The sequence below is a fragment of the Calonectris borealis genome, chromosome 2 (genome assembly GCF_964195595.1).
Source record: "Calonectris borealis chromosome 2, bCalBor7.hap1.2, whole genome shotgun sequence".
NCBI lineage: Eukaryota > Metazoa > Chordata > Aves > Procellariiformes > Procellariidae > Calonectris > Calonectris borealis.
Window position 1 is genome coordinate 161,314,341 of NC_134313.1, and position 18,831 is coordinate 161,333,171.

The window sequence follows — 18,831 nt, forward strand, 5'->3', positions numbered from 1 at the left end:
ATTCACTCCAGTGATTTCTGTTAAGTATCTATTTTAATCATACCAAATTAAATTATCTGCTCCCAAAAGTAAGTACATAACGATCATTTATTTAGAACCTTGTTTCTCTCTGTAGGTATCTAATTGTCCACAAAGGCCACATGATTTATGTGTACTTGCCAGAACGGTATTTTGGGCACCTCTGCTTTAAAAAAAGTGTCAAATTCCTCCTGCGCAATGGGACAGATTAAATGACCCATTAAGCTTAATTTAGCTGAGGCACCACTACAAGTTAATTAGTTAAAGGCAAGATTTTCAGTCTAGGTCATAAATTGGGCCCAGTTTCCCACTGAGACCATTTAAGTTAATGAAGAGAATACACTAGAATGAGAGGAGCTCATACAGTCTGCGAAAGGTCACTGCTGCCAGGGCAGCAGATTGTGACACTTCAGAACTGCAAGGTGTCACAGGTACGAGACAGCATGCAAAGCCATGGTTAAATGAACTATACCGCTCTTTAGGCTGCTTTATGCTTCCGCCTTTCTTCGTATTGCACCAAGAATGCAAAGCAAAGCTTTGTCGGCAACACCAACAGTGGGATTGAGTGCACCCTCAGCAAGTTTGCCGACGACACCAAGCTGAGTGGTGCGGTCAATGCGCTGGAGGGAAGGGATGCCATCCAGAGGGACCTTGACAGGCTTGAGAGGTGGGCCTGTGCGAACCTCATGAAGTTCAACAAGGCCAAGGGCAAGGTCCTGCACATGGGTCGGGGCAATCCCAAGCACAAATACAAGCTGGGAGAAGAATGGATTGAGAGCAGCCCTGAGGAGAAGGACTTGGGGCTGTTGGTTGATGAGACATGACCCGGCAATGTGCGCTTGCAGCCCAGAAAGCCAACCGTATCCTGGGCTGCATCAAAAGAAGCGTGACCAGCAGGTCAAAGGAGGTGATCCTGCCCCTCTGCTCCGCTCTCGTGAGACTCCATCTGGAGTACTGCATTCAGCTCTGGGACCCCCAACATAGGAAGGACACGGACCTGTTGGAGTGAGTCCAGAGGAGGGCCACGAAGATGATCAGAGGGCTGGAGCACCTCTCCCATGAAGAAAGGCTGAGAGAGTTGGGTTGTTCAGCCTGGAGAAGAGAAGGCTCCGAGGAGACCTTATAGCAGCCTTCCAGTACATGAAGGGGGCCTACAAGAAAGCTGGAATGGGACTTTTTACAAGGGCATGTAGTGATAAGACAACGGGTGATGGCTTTAAACTGAAAGAGGGTAGATTTAGATTAGGTATAAGGAAGAAATTCTTCACTATGGGGGTGGTGAGGCACTGGAACAGGTTGTCTCAAGAAGTTGTGGATTCCCCATCCCTGGAAGTGTTCAAGGCCACGTTGGATGGGGCTTTGAGCAACCTGGTCTAGTGGAAGGTGTCCCTGCCCATGGCAGGAGGGTTGGAACTAGGCAATCTTTAAGGTCCCTTCCAACCCAAACCATTCTATGATTTTTTTTTAAAAAAAAAAAAAAAGTAAAATCTTCATATACAATGTTTCTGGTTTTAAGAAAAATACAACAGAGTAAGAACATTCCCCAAAGAATTACTAAAATAGCCTCATGTAAAGCCTAAGTATCTTCTGCACACATATGAAGACAGGCTGCACATATTACACCAGAATGTCAGTTTTCCAAACAATTTTCAACCACAGGTTAAGATTAGCAATGTTTTATTAATTAAATAGTAGTAATGTACGGTCACTATGAAACTGTTAAACCAAGATGAGCAATCACTCTGGGGCACTGATCAGGTGGCTGATAGCGACTGAAGTCCCAGTACAAGCACAGTTTCCATCACTATTTAATATTAAGCCATAGTGATGACCTGAAGTTTACAGTATTAAATTACGCCCCTAAATATTTTGCAGAAAGAGAATTTACTAGTTATTTAAAGTATAGTTTTGATGAACAAAAGTCTTGCAAATCTCTTTGTAATGAGAACTACGCTCCAAGACTCATGTTTTGCCTTTCTTTTTCTTTTAGTAACTGTATTCAATAATATATATCAACTTTACAGTGAAAAGATGAAAGCCCTGCCCCTCTGAAAACAAGTACAATTCCCAATGACTTCATTACAATCAGGATTTTGTTCTACACCTCTCATCTGGCTTACTGAACAGTAGCTACAGCTAGGGTTTTCCAGTCTTGTGACCTTTTTCTTTAATTGGGCTTGACTGCATCTTTCCAGAACTTATTCAGAATTTATCAAAATTCCTAATGACTAACCCAAAGCAATGTGCTTTTCCAGTAATCCACCTTTGGATCCCACCACTCTCTGTAGAGGATTCGAAAGGAACTTTAGAGGCTTGCTCCTTCTGTTCAAAACTACATTGTACTTTTGAGTATCTTGTTCTGTTCTCTCTCGGTCTTTGTTGCAAAATCAAAGAAACTACTGAGCTAATGCAGCAACACCAATGTTCCTAACACCATACAATATCATCATCAGTCAAATCAAAGATGTACAGAGAAGCCACAAGAAGAAAAAGCATTCAGCTCTAATGGAGTGACATAAGTTTATACTATGACTTTCTTATCTTTTTTCAAGAAGGAAAAAAGCCCCAGAACTATTAAAACAATACAGAGAAATTTTTTGTTTCCCTCCTTCCAAAGCCTGTGATAACTTTAGCCTAATTTTCTTTAGTTATGGAAAAGTTATTTTCAGTTATTACTCTCTCTATTTAGCATACCACTTTGCAGATTTGCAGCCTTTATGTTTTTAATTATTATTTTCTATTACAGTTGTAAATGCTGTTAAATAAGCAAAGACTTTGTAACAATCTTTTCTGTCTTTTCAACCATTTGACCCAGTATGTTTCCAAACAGAAAATAAAAGAGCATTTTTGAGTTCTCAGAATATATTAAAAATAATTTTAAATACATTAATTCTGCTTAACTATTTCTACATGATTTAATTAAATAGATACACTTTACTCTGAATATTAAGTCATTTAAAAGTTAGTTGCAAAACAAGTGAAGCACCTTTCAAAAGACTATCACTAAATTTGACAAAATCATTTGGGCAATAAAAAAAATCATCAGGCAATTAAAAAAAAGTGGAAATTAATGACGAAAAATCTTTTAATTGTCTTTTGAAATGGCACAATGTTTATTATCTCTAAACCAAGCATCAAATGTCCTTTGAAAAACACTCAAAAATAATGTTCAGAATAGCTGCTTGGTAACTTAGGCCAGGTCTAAAATGCACTGAGAATAGGACAAAAGATAGACACCTCCTGACATGATGATGCCTGGCAAACCCAACACTTATGATTAACTTGGAAGTCAGAACTAGTAATTAAATGTCTACTTCAATTTACCAAATACCTGTATGAATCAACTTCATTTTGACCATGAAAGGAATTCCATTGGTATTACCGACACAAATCTCAGTATCTCTACTACTTATTTCTAAAATTGGTACATTAAACTATTTTGGAGCTATTTAAAAGTTAAAATTTGTAAATTGCTTTCCACTGTAAGATGTTGAGTAGAGCTTTCACAACTCCTGAATTTATCCAGTGTGTAACTAGCTTGTTATCACAAATAATTGCAAAGACCCAATATGGCTTCTCAGAGGAAATAGATGTCATACTCATACAATTAAAGTTCTGTGTGACTTCTTTATTCATTAAACACCCTCTTCCACACAGTTCACCAGCAAACCTCGAGTCAAAGCAGTGATGCATTTAAACTCAGTAATTACTATCCAAGGCAATGTACTACTTGCAACAATAAAGCGGGCATACTAATTCAACTGCTGCTATGATCTTCAGGTCTCACATCCTGCTTTAATGCAATTAGTCTACAAAGAACTAATTACCCTAATCGAGCAATCACAGTTTCACTGACATCTTACTTCCTCTAAGAGCTATAAACACCATTGGGCTAAGATAGCACCTAATTAGTTTTCTGTATCACTGTTTACAATGCAGTTTGAATTGATTATGTTTACAACATTCCCTAAATACTTACTTTACTACCAGCAACTACATACTTATTCAAAACTACTTGCACCACAACAGTGTTAATATTTATGGGCCTTAGTCTGATAATAAAAAGGTCAAAAATCTTCTTCCATTGTTACCGACATTCGCTGTTTGCAGTCTTTGTAAAAGAATGCTGTACAAATGAACAAGCCTTTTATCTCTCTCCCAGGTGCCAAAGCCCTTCCCAAACAACAACAGTGATTTTCAAGAGTTAGGAATCGTTTTAATTTGTAGCAAGAGAGATTTTGACTATATATTAAAGAGGGTAGAGGACAAGCTGGCTTCAGTGCTCAGCTAGCTAGAGAGACTGTGAAATCCATACCACTGAAAGTTTTAAAAACAAGCTAGACAAACTTCTGCTAGAACGACACTTAACACTGCCTGAGCAAGCGAACAGATAAACTCCTTTCAAGAATCTTTGCAATCCCTATTTGTGTGTGATTTTCTGATCACAAACATTACCTGTTCCATAGTCCTCAATGTGGTGATAGAATACTAACTTACTTGCAAGTCACTAAACAAACCAAGAGCTTACACTTTTGGATTCAGTGATTACTCCAGAGAGAGCACAATGAACAAGAAGAAAAATAAGAAACAGAAAGAATCCACTCTTTGGTTTGTCTGGAATTACTATTTAAATTCTGAAATTCTTATTTCTTTCAGTTGATCATAAAACAAAACAGAAAAAAACCCACAGGGTATTTAAAACAAGCCTATCTAATAAAACCAATTTTAGATGTACTATAGTTCAACATCACTATTATTTATACTTGCCTGACTTTTGGCACCATCATTCGGTGTTGCACCATTAGCGTGTGGCAGATTGATGCCATCAGGGTAAAGACCTCTTCACTAGCTGAATCTCTCCAAACCATATTCAGTAGAGTGTTTGTCTGCTGCTTTGTATCCAGTTTCTTTAGACACTCCTCAGTTATGCACTGAACGGATATTCTGCCATCACCCTACAAACATATCGAAGAAAAATTTGCTTTAAGTCTTTTTAATGAATAAGCATCCCCTTTATTAAAAAAAAAAAACTTCAGAATTTTACTAGAACGTAAAATTTTCTTGTACAGTAATTAAAATGTAAGCACATATGTATATTTCAGTAGCATTCTTAACAGTATCAGATACAAGAGCCAACTTATATCCCTAGGTAGGCAACTGTTGGGTTGCTATCAATCTTTTCACTTAGGCTGGTGGGAAAGACTCCCTTTAATGTAAGCATGTTCTGCAACACTTGGATACAATAAGGCAAGATCATTTACTGGCATAAAATACGAGAACAGTCATCTCTTCCCCACTGACATCAGTCAGCATTGGACATGAAATCCAGAAACAGATATCTACTGTAAGTTCCTTTACAAACAGTATTTTCACATTTGTAATCCATGGGTTAATAAACAACAGAAAACTTCAGGGTGGCTAATACACGTTTGGGTAGTACCAGAAGTGTATGAATAGGAACGCTTTCTCTTGACATAGAACTGAGTGGAGCTTTTCTTTTCCTTATTTCCTCTCTTTATCTTGCTCCCAAAAGAGGAAAGCAGCCTGGCTCACTGAAGGATACAAATTACCCAATTATGAATTTTTAAAAAAGAGGGGTTCCCCATCCACCCACCTTTTTTTTTTTTTTGTAAGACAGGCATGCATGAAAATATGGAATACATAAAAAACTCATAGGAGAAACACATGAAAAACATATTGCAATAAATAGTATTATGTAGTAAAGGCTCTGCAGACTTTCTCTAATTTACAAATTACTGTAAGTTACCTGTGAACAGATATTTATGCTTTATTTTTACCTAATCACCAATATCTCTAAGCCACAAGTAGAATCTGCCAGTATTTACATCATGTATAGTGTGTGCGTGTCTGGCAAATTAAGTATTTTATTCACACTATCTTGGTAAAGATTTTGGGGTAAAGCTAACACACTGTATCTAAAAATGCACAAGCAGAAGGTGGCATGTATTCCCCAGCAGTATGGCTCTTTATAAGAGGTTACTCGCAATATTGAGGTGTTAAAAATGCTGCATCTTTCAGAAATGTACATAACCTTACATGAAATGTAAGCAGGCATTATAGGAACAGTATCTCTTAGAAGAGCTGGTATGCTTTTGCTTTCAACACTTAACCAAGAAAATGCCAGGAAGCCTTATAATGCCTGAGACACACAGAATCCAGAATTCCCAGCTCAGTGTGGGGAGGCAAAATAATCTATGAGACTTTTTTTTTTTAAAATGAACCCTAAATATGGTGAAATTTCGCACATCCCACAGGGATGACTGTAGACTGCGCAAGTCCTTTGAATGGTAGTGCCCTTTCAGAGATTATATAAAGGCCAGTAAGAAACTGTTGAATTTACGTCTCTCCAACGTTGTTCAAAGCCTTGATCTGAGTGTTAGGCGGTTAAAATTAGCATGGATTCATTTTACTGGTGGAAGTTTAAACTATAGTGAAAAGTTCCATTTATAATACAAACTCTATACATTATTATAGAGAGCAGGTGTTCCCCCTTTGAGGGCTTTCAAGGTAGTGGATATATTTAAATACAGAGCTAACTACAGGGTAAAGACTGTAGTTGAACTTTTAATATTTCCATAGAAAAAAAAAATGAAAATACTAAGTTGGAAGATCAGTGTCCTGGTTTCGGCTGGGATAGCGTTAAATTTCTTCCTAGTGCTGTGTTTTGGATTTAGTACAAGAAGAATGTTGATAACACACCGATGTTTTCAGTTGTTGCTAAGTGCCCTCCTAGTCCAAGGACAGCTCCCGTGCCTACTGACTGAGCTAGGTACACAAGATGGGAGGGAACATAATCAGGACAGCCAGCCCAGCTGGCCAATGGGGTATTCCATACCATGTGACGTCATGCTCAGTATATAAATGGTAGGCGTGATCCGGGAAGTACCGATCGCTACTTGGTTATCGGTCAGCACGGGTGGTGAGCAATTGCATTGTGCATCACTCATTTTGTATATTCTATCATTATTTATTATCATTATTTTCCCTTTTCTGTTCTATTAAACTGTCTTTATCTCAACCCACGAGTTTTTCTCACTCTTACCCTTCCGATTCTCTCCCCGTCCCGCTGGGGGGGCGGGGGGGAGTGAGCAAGCGGCTGCGTGGTATTTGGCTGCCTGCCAGGTTAAACCACGACAATCAGATTGGTATGTTTCATGATACCTTAGCATCATCATGGTCGTAAAGAATACAGAGAGTAATACAGTTTCTGTAAAATACAAATTTAAAGAAGAGAAGTTTAAACTTTTTTTGTTAAATAAAAGCTCTGTCCTTCAGCAGACACTACCTGTAATTTAAAATTTCTTGTTACAGTAAGGGTTTTGTTTTTAATGTAAGCAACCAGTTCCATTTGCTTACAGTGAGAAGCCATCTATTTTTAAGAAGTAAACATGCTCCCTTCTACATGCAGCTAGAAAAATACAAGTCTTACAGTGATCACGTTTTTGCCTATATTTGTTGCTGCTATAATACAAATTCATTCAAAGCAATTCTGTACTTACTGGTGTAGTTGTCATTTTACTGATCTCTTCATCCTCATCTTCAGAATCGCTGTTTGCATCTTGACAATTTGTACCAGCAGTAGACACAGGCAGCTGAGAGAGAAAAGTTTGGAGTACCCTCAAATACACAAGAAGTCCTTCCTCTGAAAGGGACCCTATAGCACATACATTGAAATAAAAGATCATTAGACAGATCACACTGTACTATAAAACATATTTTACCAGAAATACCTGACCAAAACACATTATACCAAATCTTCCTAAATTAAGTGTATTTTTTACTGAAAAGGGCAAGAATAGCTAATAAAACAGATCTCTTCAATACTTTTATCCACAAGCTGTCCTTTTTGCTTGGCCGTGAACCATGTTGTGGAAATACTAATATATTAACTCAAATATGAAAAAACAATGAATTGGCCATTCAGCTTTCTCACCCAAGTATGTTTCTCCAACTGTTAACACAAAGTAAAAAAGCCATGGGGCTTGATCACTTCTTGAACATCCACTTTCTGCTAATAATAGTGCATTCAGAAAGAGTTCATAAGGGAAAATGGTCTGCACATCAGCAAGCGCTGGAATGATGAAATGGAATATCTGATCTGTAAAAGGTGCTGCCAGAAACTCCTCTGTGAAGGCTGCAAAAATCTGCTGCCTGAAATGAAGAAAAATTGTCTTTATAGAAAATACAGGCAAAATTTCTCACAATTATATTCATGGAATAATAGATCAATTTGCAAGTTTAAACATGTCCATCAAGAAGACTGCAAAGATGCGCTCCATTAATCCTGTGCTAATAAACCAAGTTTCTCAGATTTCTCAAAAATTAACTTCTTACCCTACATGCTTTTCCTGACGATCTTACATTAATTTTATCCTTTAAACTTTTCATGAACTCACAGAAAACTATTCTGAAGTTAAATTCATTGTTTATAATATTGAAATAAAAAATTTTAAAAGCATAATTAGTCTTTTTCCCCAAAAATACTACTTTAACACAAAACACTCACATGTAATATAACCAGACTTTGATTTTTGTTCTATCTTTCTACATACCTGACTCTTTCTTCTTGTAAGCTGTGACTTAATTATTTCTCTTCATAAACCTCAGCTCCTCTGTCACAAAGTTCTTAACTCTAAAATTCTTTTCATCTGCCCTTAGCTGCATCTCTGCTCTCATCTATTTTTTCCATACCTATGTTCCTACATATTGGGATACCTACTATTCTGTGTTGTTTATTGCAGTCTTCAGCATTTTATTGCCTTTTTCTTAAACACACATGAAACTACATTGTTTCATTGAGAAAAGCATTACCAAAAAATCATTACTATTGCAAATAAATCAACAAACTGCACTGAAAGAATAGATAGACACTCAACAACAAACTGTGCACCTCTGACAACAACAAATAAGTATACAAATACCTAAGATTATCTTTATTTACCTTGCACCTTCTGGACAAGAGCTATATGTAAAGTGCAATGGCTTCAGAACATTCTCCAGAAGTATTTTTGCAATAGGGACTCGAGAAACATCAGAATACTCAATACTCGAGGGAAGCTTATTGTTAATTAACAAATAAAGCGACTTGTAGTAGCCTGCAAATAAGAAATATCACTTTTTAAATACAGTATTATTTTTCTTCTTTTCCGTATGAAACAACTCATATACTTAACATTTTTAACTTGAAAAATACTTTACAATTCATTGCATGAGGCTTTACTTAGGAAGACATTTTACAATAGTCCAAGTCACATTCACGTAACTAACAGGATATACCAACAACCTTTTTGGAAACATCACTTTATAAAATCATAGATAGATAATTGCATTCAGAGTCAGTTTGATTTTTCAAAGACTGACCACTCCTGCTGCTGAAGTGAATAATTTGGTTTTTTTAAACAATGACCTATGAAAAATATATTCTCTTCTCCTCTGAATGACTCTAGTCGTGATTTTGACAGCTGTCCTTCCACCCTTTCAGAAATCATGGATTTCCCCCTCTACTCCAAAACATGACTACATCATAGGGTAAGAGTCCTGTTGGCAGAATGTCTCAATTCTATAAACAACTTGCCTCAGCAGGCTGAAGAACACAATTACTGTTCCCAAAACAGGGATCTCTCAGACAGTAACAAAATGCATTACCACCCAAGCCATAAAGACACGTGTAGACGGTAATCTATTTTTGTCTCACTAAAGTACCAACGGAATCACGTGATTTCATTCTTCTTAAACCAACTTCCTCTTGTTCAATGAACTCCTAAACTAAGACTCAAGTTCCATTCCTACAGGAACCACTGTAAATGCATAAATAGCGTTGCATTATTGAGAGGTCCAGTCTAAAACCCTGTACTGGGGACTACCTAACTTGACACAATGCAACAAGTGGAAGTCACCATAAAGGAATAACTTAGCAATGCTGACAAGACGCACATGGAAGACAAATTACATACAAAACCATATACTAATAAAAGCTGATTACAGATTCTTTACAAATTAACCATCATAAATGATTAGGAGATGGAACATCTGTTTGCAGACAACTGCACACAACTGCTTCTTTTGTTTTGATTGTAAGTGATCAGAAAGCTGAATTTTTTTACTAAAATTTATGATCTAACATCTTGATAGTCTTTCATATATCAGTTATGAGGACCGAATATTATACTAAAAGAACAAAGTATAATGTATTAAAGTATTTTGGATATACTTATTATATAGTAAGCAATGAGACAAACACAAATACTTCTATAGTTTTAGTTATACCTGGTAAGTAAAATAAATGTGCTACGACAACAATCATTTTTTTCCCTCATAGTGATTTCAACATGTAGTAGTTAAAAGCAAATCCTTAGTAACAGGATAAGATAGCTAGTCCACTGAATGTACTTTAAAACTTACAAGCATAGAATTATTCCAACAATTAACTAATAAACTGGAAGGTGCTCTTTTTACATTTTATACCAATGAAGCCGGATCACAGATGTTTATTTCATAATGTTTTTGCCTTTTCTGCCTATCCACAAGTCTTGCAAACTCAAGCTACCGTGTCAGAAAGTCAAATTAATTTTTTTGCACATTCCCAGAGCAATAAAGTTTCTTTGAGACAAGACATAATTTTGGTGATAACTACACAATTCATTAACTTTCAGCATGTTTACACAGGTGTAACTGATTGCAGTTTAGCAAACAGTTTTGCTGATGATGGTACAAGGGAAATAAAAGCTAGGTCACCATCTCTTTGCGAAGGTGTCTCTAGTGTTAGCAGGATGAAAAGGTAACACCAATTTACAATAATAATGAACGTTAGCAGTTACAGAGAACAGTACTGCAAAACAGTGCCCAACTTTTATACAACTAAAGCTCAGACCTGGCACGGTGTGTGTGCGTGTGTGCATGTGCACATGTGCATGCGCGTGTGTGTGTGTGTAAACAGCTACTGGAATAAAACTTCTCTTAGGTAATATCCACCTACTCTCAAAATCTGTGGTAAAAGTCTGTATAAGTAACTTGGTAGAATACTCAATTTATAAACAGAATTTCCGAAGAAATCAAACAGTAATTTCTCAAGCAGTGATCTCATTACAAGCAAAACATCCATCTAATGTACAGGCTAGTGTATGCAGCACTTAATTCATTGTGCCTGTGGTAAAGGCAAAACATGATTAAACAACGTGGTCTTCAGATATTACGCATTCTGTTTAACTTTTGAGTATTCTGCAGAACCTCTAGTTCCTAGCTACTCACCTTTTTGAATCATGTAGTGCAAAATTTGTTCAATTAATGATGTCACATAGCTGACATCTTGTAAAACAGGCAAATATGTATTCTCAGATGAAAATACCTCAAGCATTCTCATAGGAAGTGCAACATTCAGACTGTCATCACTGCAATTTTGCAATAGCCTATAAATGAAATGAAATCAAAATTATTTAACAAGATATTTCTCTTATTTCACCACAGGCATATGCACACTGGTTTAAAAGTAAAACTACAAAAAAACCTTTTCACATTCACCTTAAAATAACTTATTTCTACTTGGTTTCCAAGTGTTCTCAGTAGTTTAGCTACATCTTTTTGTTGACATCTTTATAATAGTAATTCCTGATTTTAGGGTTTCTATGAATATGGCACACTCTCTTTAAATCATACTAAATTCTTGCTTCCAGTGACTTGACAGTTTGGAGATCTACTGCACGAACTGGAAGAGAAGCAAAGAACAATACATGTTTTTCCAACATGTATTACTACCCATATTAAAAATGAAGTCATAAAAGCCCCAGAGCAATATGGGCTGGGAACAAATGCTGGGGCATGTCATATGTATAACTAAAACAGTATGTCCTTGATTACAGACTGAAATATTAAAATACAACCATCCCCATCCTTTTAGCAAATTGCTTATGAAACAACTACCAGTAACGACAGAAATGATGAAGATTAAGAGCCTGTTTAGAATTAAAAGGATCTGTTAGTATGAGATGTATATAGGCATAGTTGCCCTAACAATGTGCTTTCTTTCCCAGACATTCAGAAAAATGGGATCTATCAGCAAAAATTATATTGACACCATAGCTAAGTCATTTTACTAAACAGAAAAAAAAAATATTCTGACAACAACAACCTTTTTTGCAGATGTAGCTGCAATCAATCTACCATTTTTTGCCACGATATTACACAGTCACCTTTTTTTTCCCATAGCATCAAAAGCTACAGCTTCTCATGAATCTGAACTTATCACAGGGAAATACTTTTTTGGCTACCTATCCCACTGTTCACTTTCTGGGCTTTTGCAGAAAATTAAAAGTAGCTCAGAAAGCAAGTATAGATACCCATTATCAAGCTGGCAAGGTGAAGTTAGAAAGAGCTTCTTCCTCCATTCTCTCTATATGTATAGGCAAGGACATCTCTTCCATTCCTTTTGTTTTCCCACGTCACCCAGTCAGGAAGGGAGGGAGAATGGGAATACTAACAGAGCTGCATTTACAAAACCACAATTTCAACTGTAGTGAGAATGTACAAGTTAATCCAGTGACGTCACAGCTGTGTTCCAATGTATGTGGACTTTGAAGCCCACCACTCAAGTCTTCTTTAGTATCTGGTGTCACTGTTTATTATACATACAGCATACACAATTATAAGAACACAAGGTTCAGTGACTCGAATGAAAATTTTCTAAAAAAGCCCCAACATTAAAAGGAAAAAAAACTATTTTAAAGCTCTGGAGAGTATAACTAGTTCCTATTATTGATAAGAGCAAATATATTGTTTTCTAAAACTAGGCTTTAGCTGCCAGCTCTTCAAGTCGCCTTGATAGATTTACCTTCCTGTGATCCTCCCAGGATCCTCCTGCTACAAATAATAAATGTACTGCTGAAGCCAGTAATGTAACTGCTTAACATGCCTTAAATTCAAAATAAAGTGTGCGGAAAGGCATCTTAAATAGTATTAGTTTTAAAACAAAATATATCCAAAGCATATCCTTGGAACAGTAGTCTAACTCAGATAATACCTTCTAATCACTATCAGTTCCCAAGAAAATCTTCTGGTTTCCACAAATATTGCTAATGATATCGCTACATGCAAAAAGTTAAGAACATACTTAAGCCTACCCCTAGGCAGGGCACCCCTTAAGCACATGTTGAACTTGAAAGTCGATGAAGCTTAAGAACACTCCATTGTTCTCCCATAGGAACAAGTATCCTATACCATGGCCTACATATATATTTAACTTAAACAGTCCTCTCCATAAAATAAATTTACATTTAATACTTCACCTGCTGCAAAAAGAAACAAACAAGTGCCTAACATAATTTCTGAACTCTTTTTAGAAAGTAGCACATAGAAAAAAGCATTTACCTGCAACACAGACCCAACAGCCTTTTTATTTGGAATAAGCAAGTAAGTCTGTCTGGACCATCCAACTGCTTAACAAACTGAGAACTCTGTTTAATTAAATTCTGACACATCCATACCTGGGAAAAGATATGCACGTTTACTATTTATAACAACAAGTTATATTATTTATTGCAACACAGACAGTAATATTGCAATCCTGTTTTGGATACCTTTGGAGGACTTACAAAACACGAAGTAAGACAATCATGTTCAGCTGAGAAAAAAATTTGTTACACCACAAACTACACAACTGCTAGTATTAAACTTTCAAAGTTAAGACTGAATTACACTTACAAATAACTTTACTCTTGCAACAAATTATCTGTTAATTTTTTGTTTTTAAATAGCCATAATTCTTTAATGTCCATTATTAATGCCCGTTATGAATCACACTTACTCGTACATTTGGGAAATTTGCAGTGATTTTGCAATTGATATGCCAGCATTATTGACCAGTGAGAAAAAAAAAAAACCAACCAACCAACCACCTTAGGAATGATCAGAGAGCTAAGTGGAAAATATTTTTTAAAAATTCAATTCTAATAGAAGTATATTATTTTTGATAAATTACTGTGAATAATACAGGATTTTCCAAGGCTTCATTTCACAGATTCTGTATGTGTGTGTGCACATATAAAATCTAATCTTAAGTTATTCTGTCTAAACAAAAAACAGCAGAGTATGGGAGAGTGCAGGCCAGCAAAAGCCAGAATTCTTAAATGAATTTACTAAAGCAGTCAAAGCCTTTTTTGCATCCCTTCAAAATCTTCTGAGTGAAAGAGTACTTTGAAAGTGCATGAAATAAAAGTACTACGGATCAAAGTATGTAACAGTACTCACCAAACGCTTAGAATCCTCATTCTGTCTATAGAAAAAGAGTAACTGACGAACTAAAAGGGTCAAATTAGCTCCATTAGCAGTGGAGAAGGCTCCTCCAGACTGGGCCAAATTAGCACAGCGATCAAATTCACTTCTTTGGATAGAGTACTTAAAATAAAAATAAGACATGCATCAATATATCAATAATGGTTATGAGTTAAAACAGCGATGCAAAATTTTAAAAACCTCATTTCAGTTTCTCGTCCAAAGTGGTAGCAAAGTAGTAAAATGAATACAACGCATTTGTTAAGAGATCAAACATATATACAATATCATAGTTAAAGCCATAATTGCTTTCTGTAATTCAAAAAGTACACATTGCAACAAATTTGTTGCTTTTCAAGTAAAGAATATCACATCAAACATTTTCATCTAGTTTACTCAATAAATATTGGTGAATTTACACAGATACAACTCTTTCTTACAATAATCTACCCAACAGCAGCTTAGAAAGAATGTCTTTTTGTCTCCAACTACCACCTTAGTCATATTGGGGAAAAAAGCTCCACTGGTGTGTGAAAGCTGCTGATATCTGTTTTCATATGCTTTGTCAGCTCAAAAAAAATATTGCGTAATCCCACTGAAGTCCACTGTCACACACATGCTTTGCAGAATAAACATCCATCTACTAAAATATTGAGGTTCAAATGAAAACATCAGGGGGGAAAAAGAACTTGCACTTTTTGGGCACACACAATAATCAAAAAGGTGAAGATTTTTCAATGAAATTCTTTATTACTAGAAAAACTGTTTCACATCTTTCTAAATAAATACTTACTTGATGTTTTCTGTCTCTGTACCCTCTCACAAATGACTGGATTATTATTGCATTTTTCAGCCTCCGCCTTTCTTCCTGTAAAACAAAGCAAGAAAAATCAAAATCAACGTTGTGGAACTGACTCTAATTCCTACAATTTGATCAAATAGATTTGTATTCAAAAGGAGTTTTTTAGTGAAAATTAAGCATGAATCATTAGCAAAATAAAGTGTTTCAACATTTGCATCCAATACTCATAAATCAGGGAGAAAGCTTTTTATGTTTTTAAGTGTAAATTTACCATTAAGATATCGCAAAAGAATTTTTAATACTCAATAAGTATGTAAGACTACAGAAGTCAAAATAAACACATTAGTACTTTATTAGACAAAGTCTTAATACTTAATGTACTTAATACTAAAATGTTGAAGAATTCATCAAATTCAATGACGCTGTTCCTCTTTCTGCATAGATCAGCTAACACTGAAGACCTGCTTACTTGTTTCCATTCAAGTAATATACCAGTATTACGAGGCTGGTGCAGTTTAGATGTGGGGAAAAAAAACAAACCACAAAAAAAAAAAATCAGTTATTTGGAGACAATACTGCTGTCAAAAGGAAAATGAGGCTTTATGTTTTAAGCCCAGGAGCACAATATGGAAATTAATAAAAATTCTTGCCCTCTCCTTCAAACCAGACATATAAAGTGAGTCATTTTATGATGTCTTCCTCAGTAGCTAGAAAGAGTAGTTAAAATCATCCCTTTACAATGGCTCTTCTGAGGAACTGAAAGCCAGCTTGCTTCAGGTACAATGGAAAGAGCACTCAGTGAGTCCCCTGACAACACCCCCAGCATATCCCATCACAATAAATATCTAAGGGAAGTGGCTACTGTAATTACATTTCTAATAACATCCATACAGTTTCTTGGGGAATGAAAGAAAGAAGTAAATAAAATTGCTCAGTAAATAAAGTTGCTCAGAACCTAGAGCTACAAAGCAGTGGTTGAGGAAGGGAAAGTAGGAATATCAAGAGCAAAAATCAGAGAAGCCTGCTTTGAGAAGAGAAATTTTAACCTAATCAATCCTTGAACTATAATGAGCCCATAATTCTGAGGGCCAAGCAAAACAAAACACCAAAATGTTTTAAAAGTTTGTGAAGATTCCCAAATGTATTTTAATGAAATTTATAAACTCACAAAAACTTGATTTCTAATTTACTGTGACCAGAGAAACACCAGATGAATTGCTATCCAATGCCTATTTTATTTTGCTTAGAAACACTGGTTCCTAAAGCAATTTCTTCGAATAAGCATATACTTGAAAGACTCTAATTACCTCTAGAGCGTGGACAAAATCAAAATCTTGATAGGCCAAAGGATATTTTTCTCTCCAAATTATCTAACAGTAAAAGCGCAAAGTATGAGGGCAAGCAGGAGAGAGTTTCAATAACAGAGAGGCACTGTCTCTTCATAATCATAATGTAATGCTCGACTAAAAAGTAGATATGTTCTCCTTTTCTCTACATAAAGGTTTTATCCTAGAATACATAATTGTCAATTAGCGACCTGTAATTGCAAAGGTTTTAAGTCTGAGGTCACTGCTAAGATTCTGCTACAGGCATTTTTTTAAAAGCCATAACTGATTTTATTCTCAGACCAGTCATTTATTTTGTGAGGATCTGATATATGCTACAGAAAATCGTTGTGTGTATGTGTGTACATATACAGATGTATGAGTATATGACTCTGCATCAGCTTTGCAGCAGACAGAATTAAGCAACTGAATGGGTTATTTCAATATATGGCAAAAAGTTTATGAAGCACAAAAAAGTCTTTTTGCACGTGTTGGTAAGGACTCACTGGTCATAAATTTGAATCATAACACAACGTTCTGAACTAACTGGCAAAATCCTAGTAACTTCATACTTAAACTTGGTCCATAATTATACATCCAAGTTGGAAAGAAAAAAAAGCAGTAACTGTCCTCAGAAACACAGCCACTGCAGAACCTGTATTTAACCTAGCAAGGGTCAAACACATCTTTAAGGGGCAAACAGCTCCGTTTTCTTGATTAGCATGAAAACTACAGTTACACTTTTAAAATCATTTTCAAGACCAAAATTGTTTCTACTCATATCAGAGGGGAAAAATTGACAACATGAACATATTCACTTTAATTCCATGTTACTAAATTTTGTTTTCGTATTGCCACATATATTAATGTTTTAAAACTGGTATTTTTCCTTTCAGTGCCTATTCCTCCTTTGCATTATTCCAGACTGAATTATCCATGGCAGTAAGCTTCCATCTCAAACCAGTGTTAAGATTTCCTAAAGCCTCACACATTAGCCTCACAACTGCTTCTCATTGCTCCTCAATTATCAGGTGATTTCAAAGCACTCTAAGATGCATTTAAGTATCATTGTTCTGATTCTATGTCCACAGAACTGAGGCACACACTGGGGAAGTGAATTGCTGAAGGTCATGCAAGAAACCATAGCAGATCCAGGAGCAGAAGACCGTTTGCCGAGACCAACCCACAGTAATAGATTATGGACAAGGCAAAAAATGCCATTTACTATCCAAATACCTATCTTTTGTCAACAAAGACTAGATCAAATGAGCACCAAAATAAAAGGAAAAATTCCCTTTGCACCCAGTGCATGCCTAACTACCTTCTTTTGAGATGAAAATCACTTCTGGGAAGCACCTTAAAAGCAGTCGAACAGTTTGTCAATTCTAGTATACTGGAAGACTACGTAGAACTTGCAAACTGAAACAAAACATTCCTGAACTAAGTACGACTGCAACAGAATAAAGTACTTTGGACTGTAAATGTTACTACATCAAAGAAAAATCCAGTGTGCATGAAAACGCTTACAGTCTACTTTACCTCTCGTTTTCTCCTTTCTTCCTGAGTACGATGCAGGAGAGAAGCCTTTTCTTCCTATAAAGCACAAATAAAGATACAATTGCATTTTCACTCAAACACGATTCAAATGTATTCGTGATATGTAATCTAGACTTCACTTTGGGGATTGTTCATAATATGTAACACGTAAAACACTGGAGAAAAGTAAGCGTTAATCATTTTCCACTCTTACAAATACCTGTAACACAGCCCTCTCAAAAGCACAGTGATGGAGGGAAGCTCTGTAAAAAGAAAAGGGACAGGCAAACAGCAGCAAACTGTACTGGTCCCTGTCCAGGTTCGTGTTCTCAGCATCCCAAAAATCTAGGCAAACATCAGCCATTTACAAATGGGGGAGCTGAAACATAATAGGGTCCCAATCCTACCAAATATCTGTCAAGTGTTTTCCTTGCTTGGAGCATATGTAAGTCACTGGGCCAGGTGCGTACAGCAAGTTGTGGCACGGTCAAAGCAATCACATACTGCTCCAAAGCCCCAGGCTTTTGTCTAACTTGCAAAAAAGCATTAAGCTCTTATATTTACTTATTCTTTTCCTCAAAACTTGTTCAGAAAAGATGTCAAAACAGACTTATATATAAATGGAAGGAATATTTTCTTTTAAAATTTTGAACTCTTCACCCAAATTAAGGCTACAAACTGAAACTTTCAGGACAGTGATCTCTCCAACAGAGAAAAAGAACGAACTCTAAAGTATTCGTGAGGCCTCTGAAGGACAATACCATTACAATAGAAAACCTCTGCATTAGCTTTTAATCCACAATCTTAAATCAGTATACATAGATTACAAAATACAAACAAAGCTTTATTTGCAAGAATCTCTTCCTG

General features: G+C 36.1%; 1 protein-coding gene across 4 annotated transcripts in view; it reads right to left on the reverse strand.

Annotated features, from left to right (window-relative positions):
* Window positions 1-18,831, reverse strand: part of UBE3C (ubiquitin protein ligase E3C) — an 81,412-nt gene that overhangs the window by 53,048 nt on the left and 9,533 nt on the right. For 2 of the 4 annotated variants that reach the window (XM_075144138.1, XM_075144140.1), the window contains exons 2-10: window positions 17,968-18,021; window positions 15,095-15,169; window positions 14,278-14,424; window positions 13,399-13,514; window positions 11,287-11,444; window positions 8,981-9,134; window positions 7,973-8,190; window positions 7,539-7,693; window positions 4,786-4,973 (exon numbers count right to left, since the gene is read on the reverse strand). In XM_075144138.1, the coding sequence (XP_075000239.1) occupies window positions 4,786-4,973; window positions 7,539-7,693; window positions 7,973-8,190; window positions 8,981-9,134; window positions 11,287-11,444; window positions 13,399-13,514; window positions 14,278-14,424; window positions 15,095-15,169; window positions 17,968-18,021 (1,265 nt within the window). Of the gene's footprint in view, window positions 1-4,785; window positions 4,974-7,538; window positions 7,694-7,972; window positions 8,191-8,980; window positions 9,135-11,286; window positions 11,445-13,398; window positions 13,515-14,277; window positions 14,425-15,094; window positions 15,170-17,955; window positions 18,022-18,831 lie in introns of those variants that run through there. The other 2 variants (XM_075144141.1, XM_075144139.1) reach the window with 2 other exon arrangements.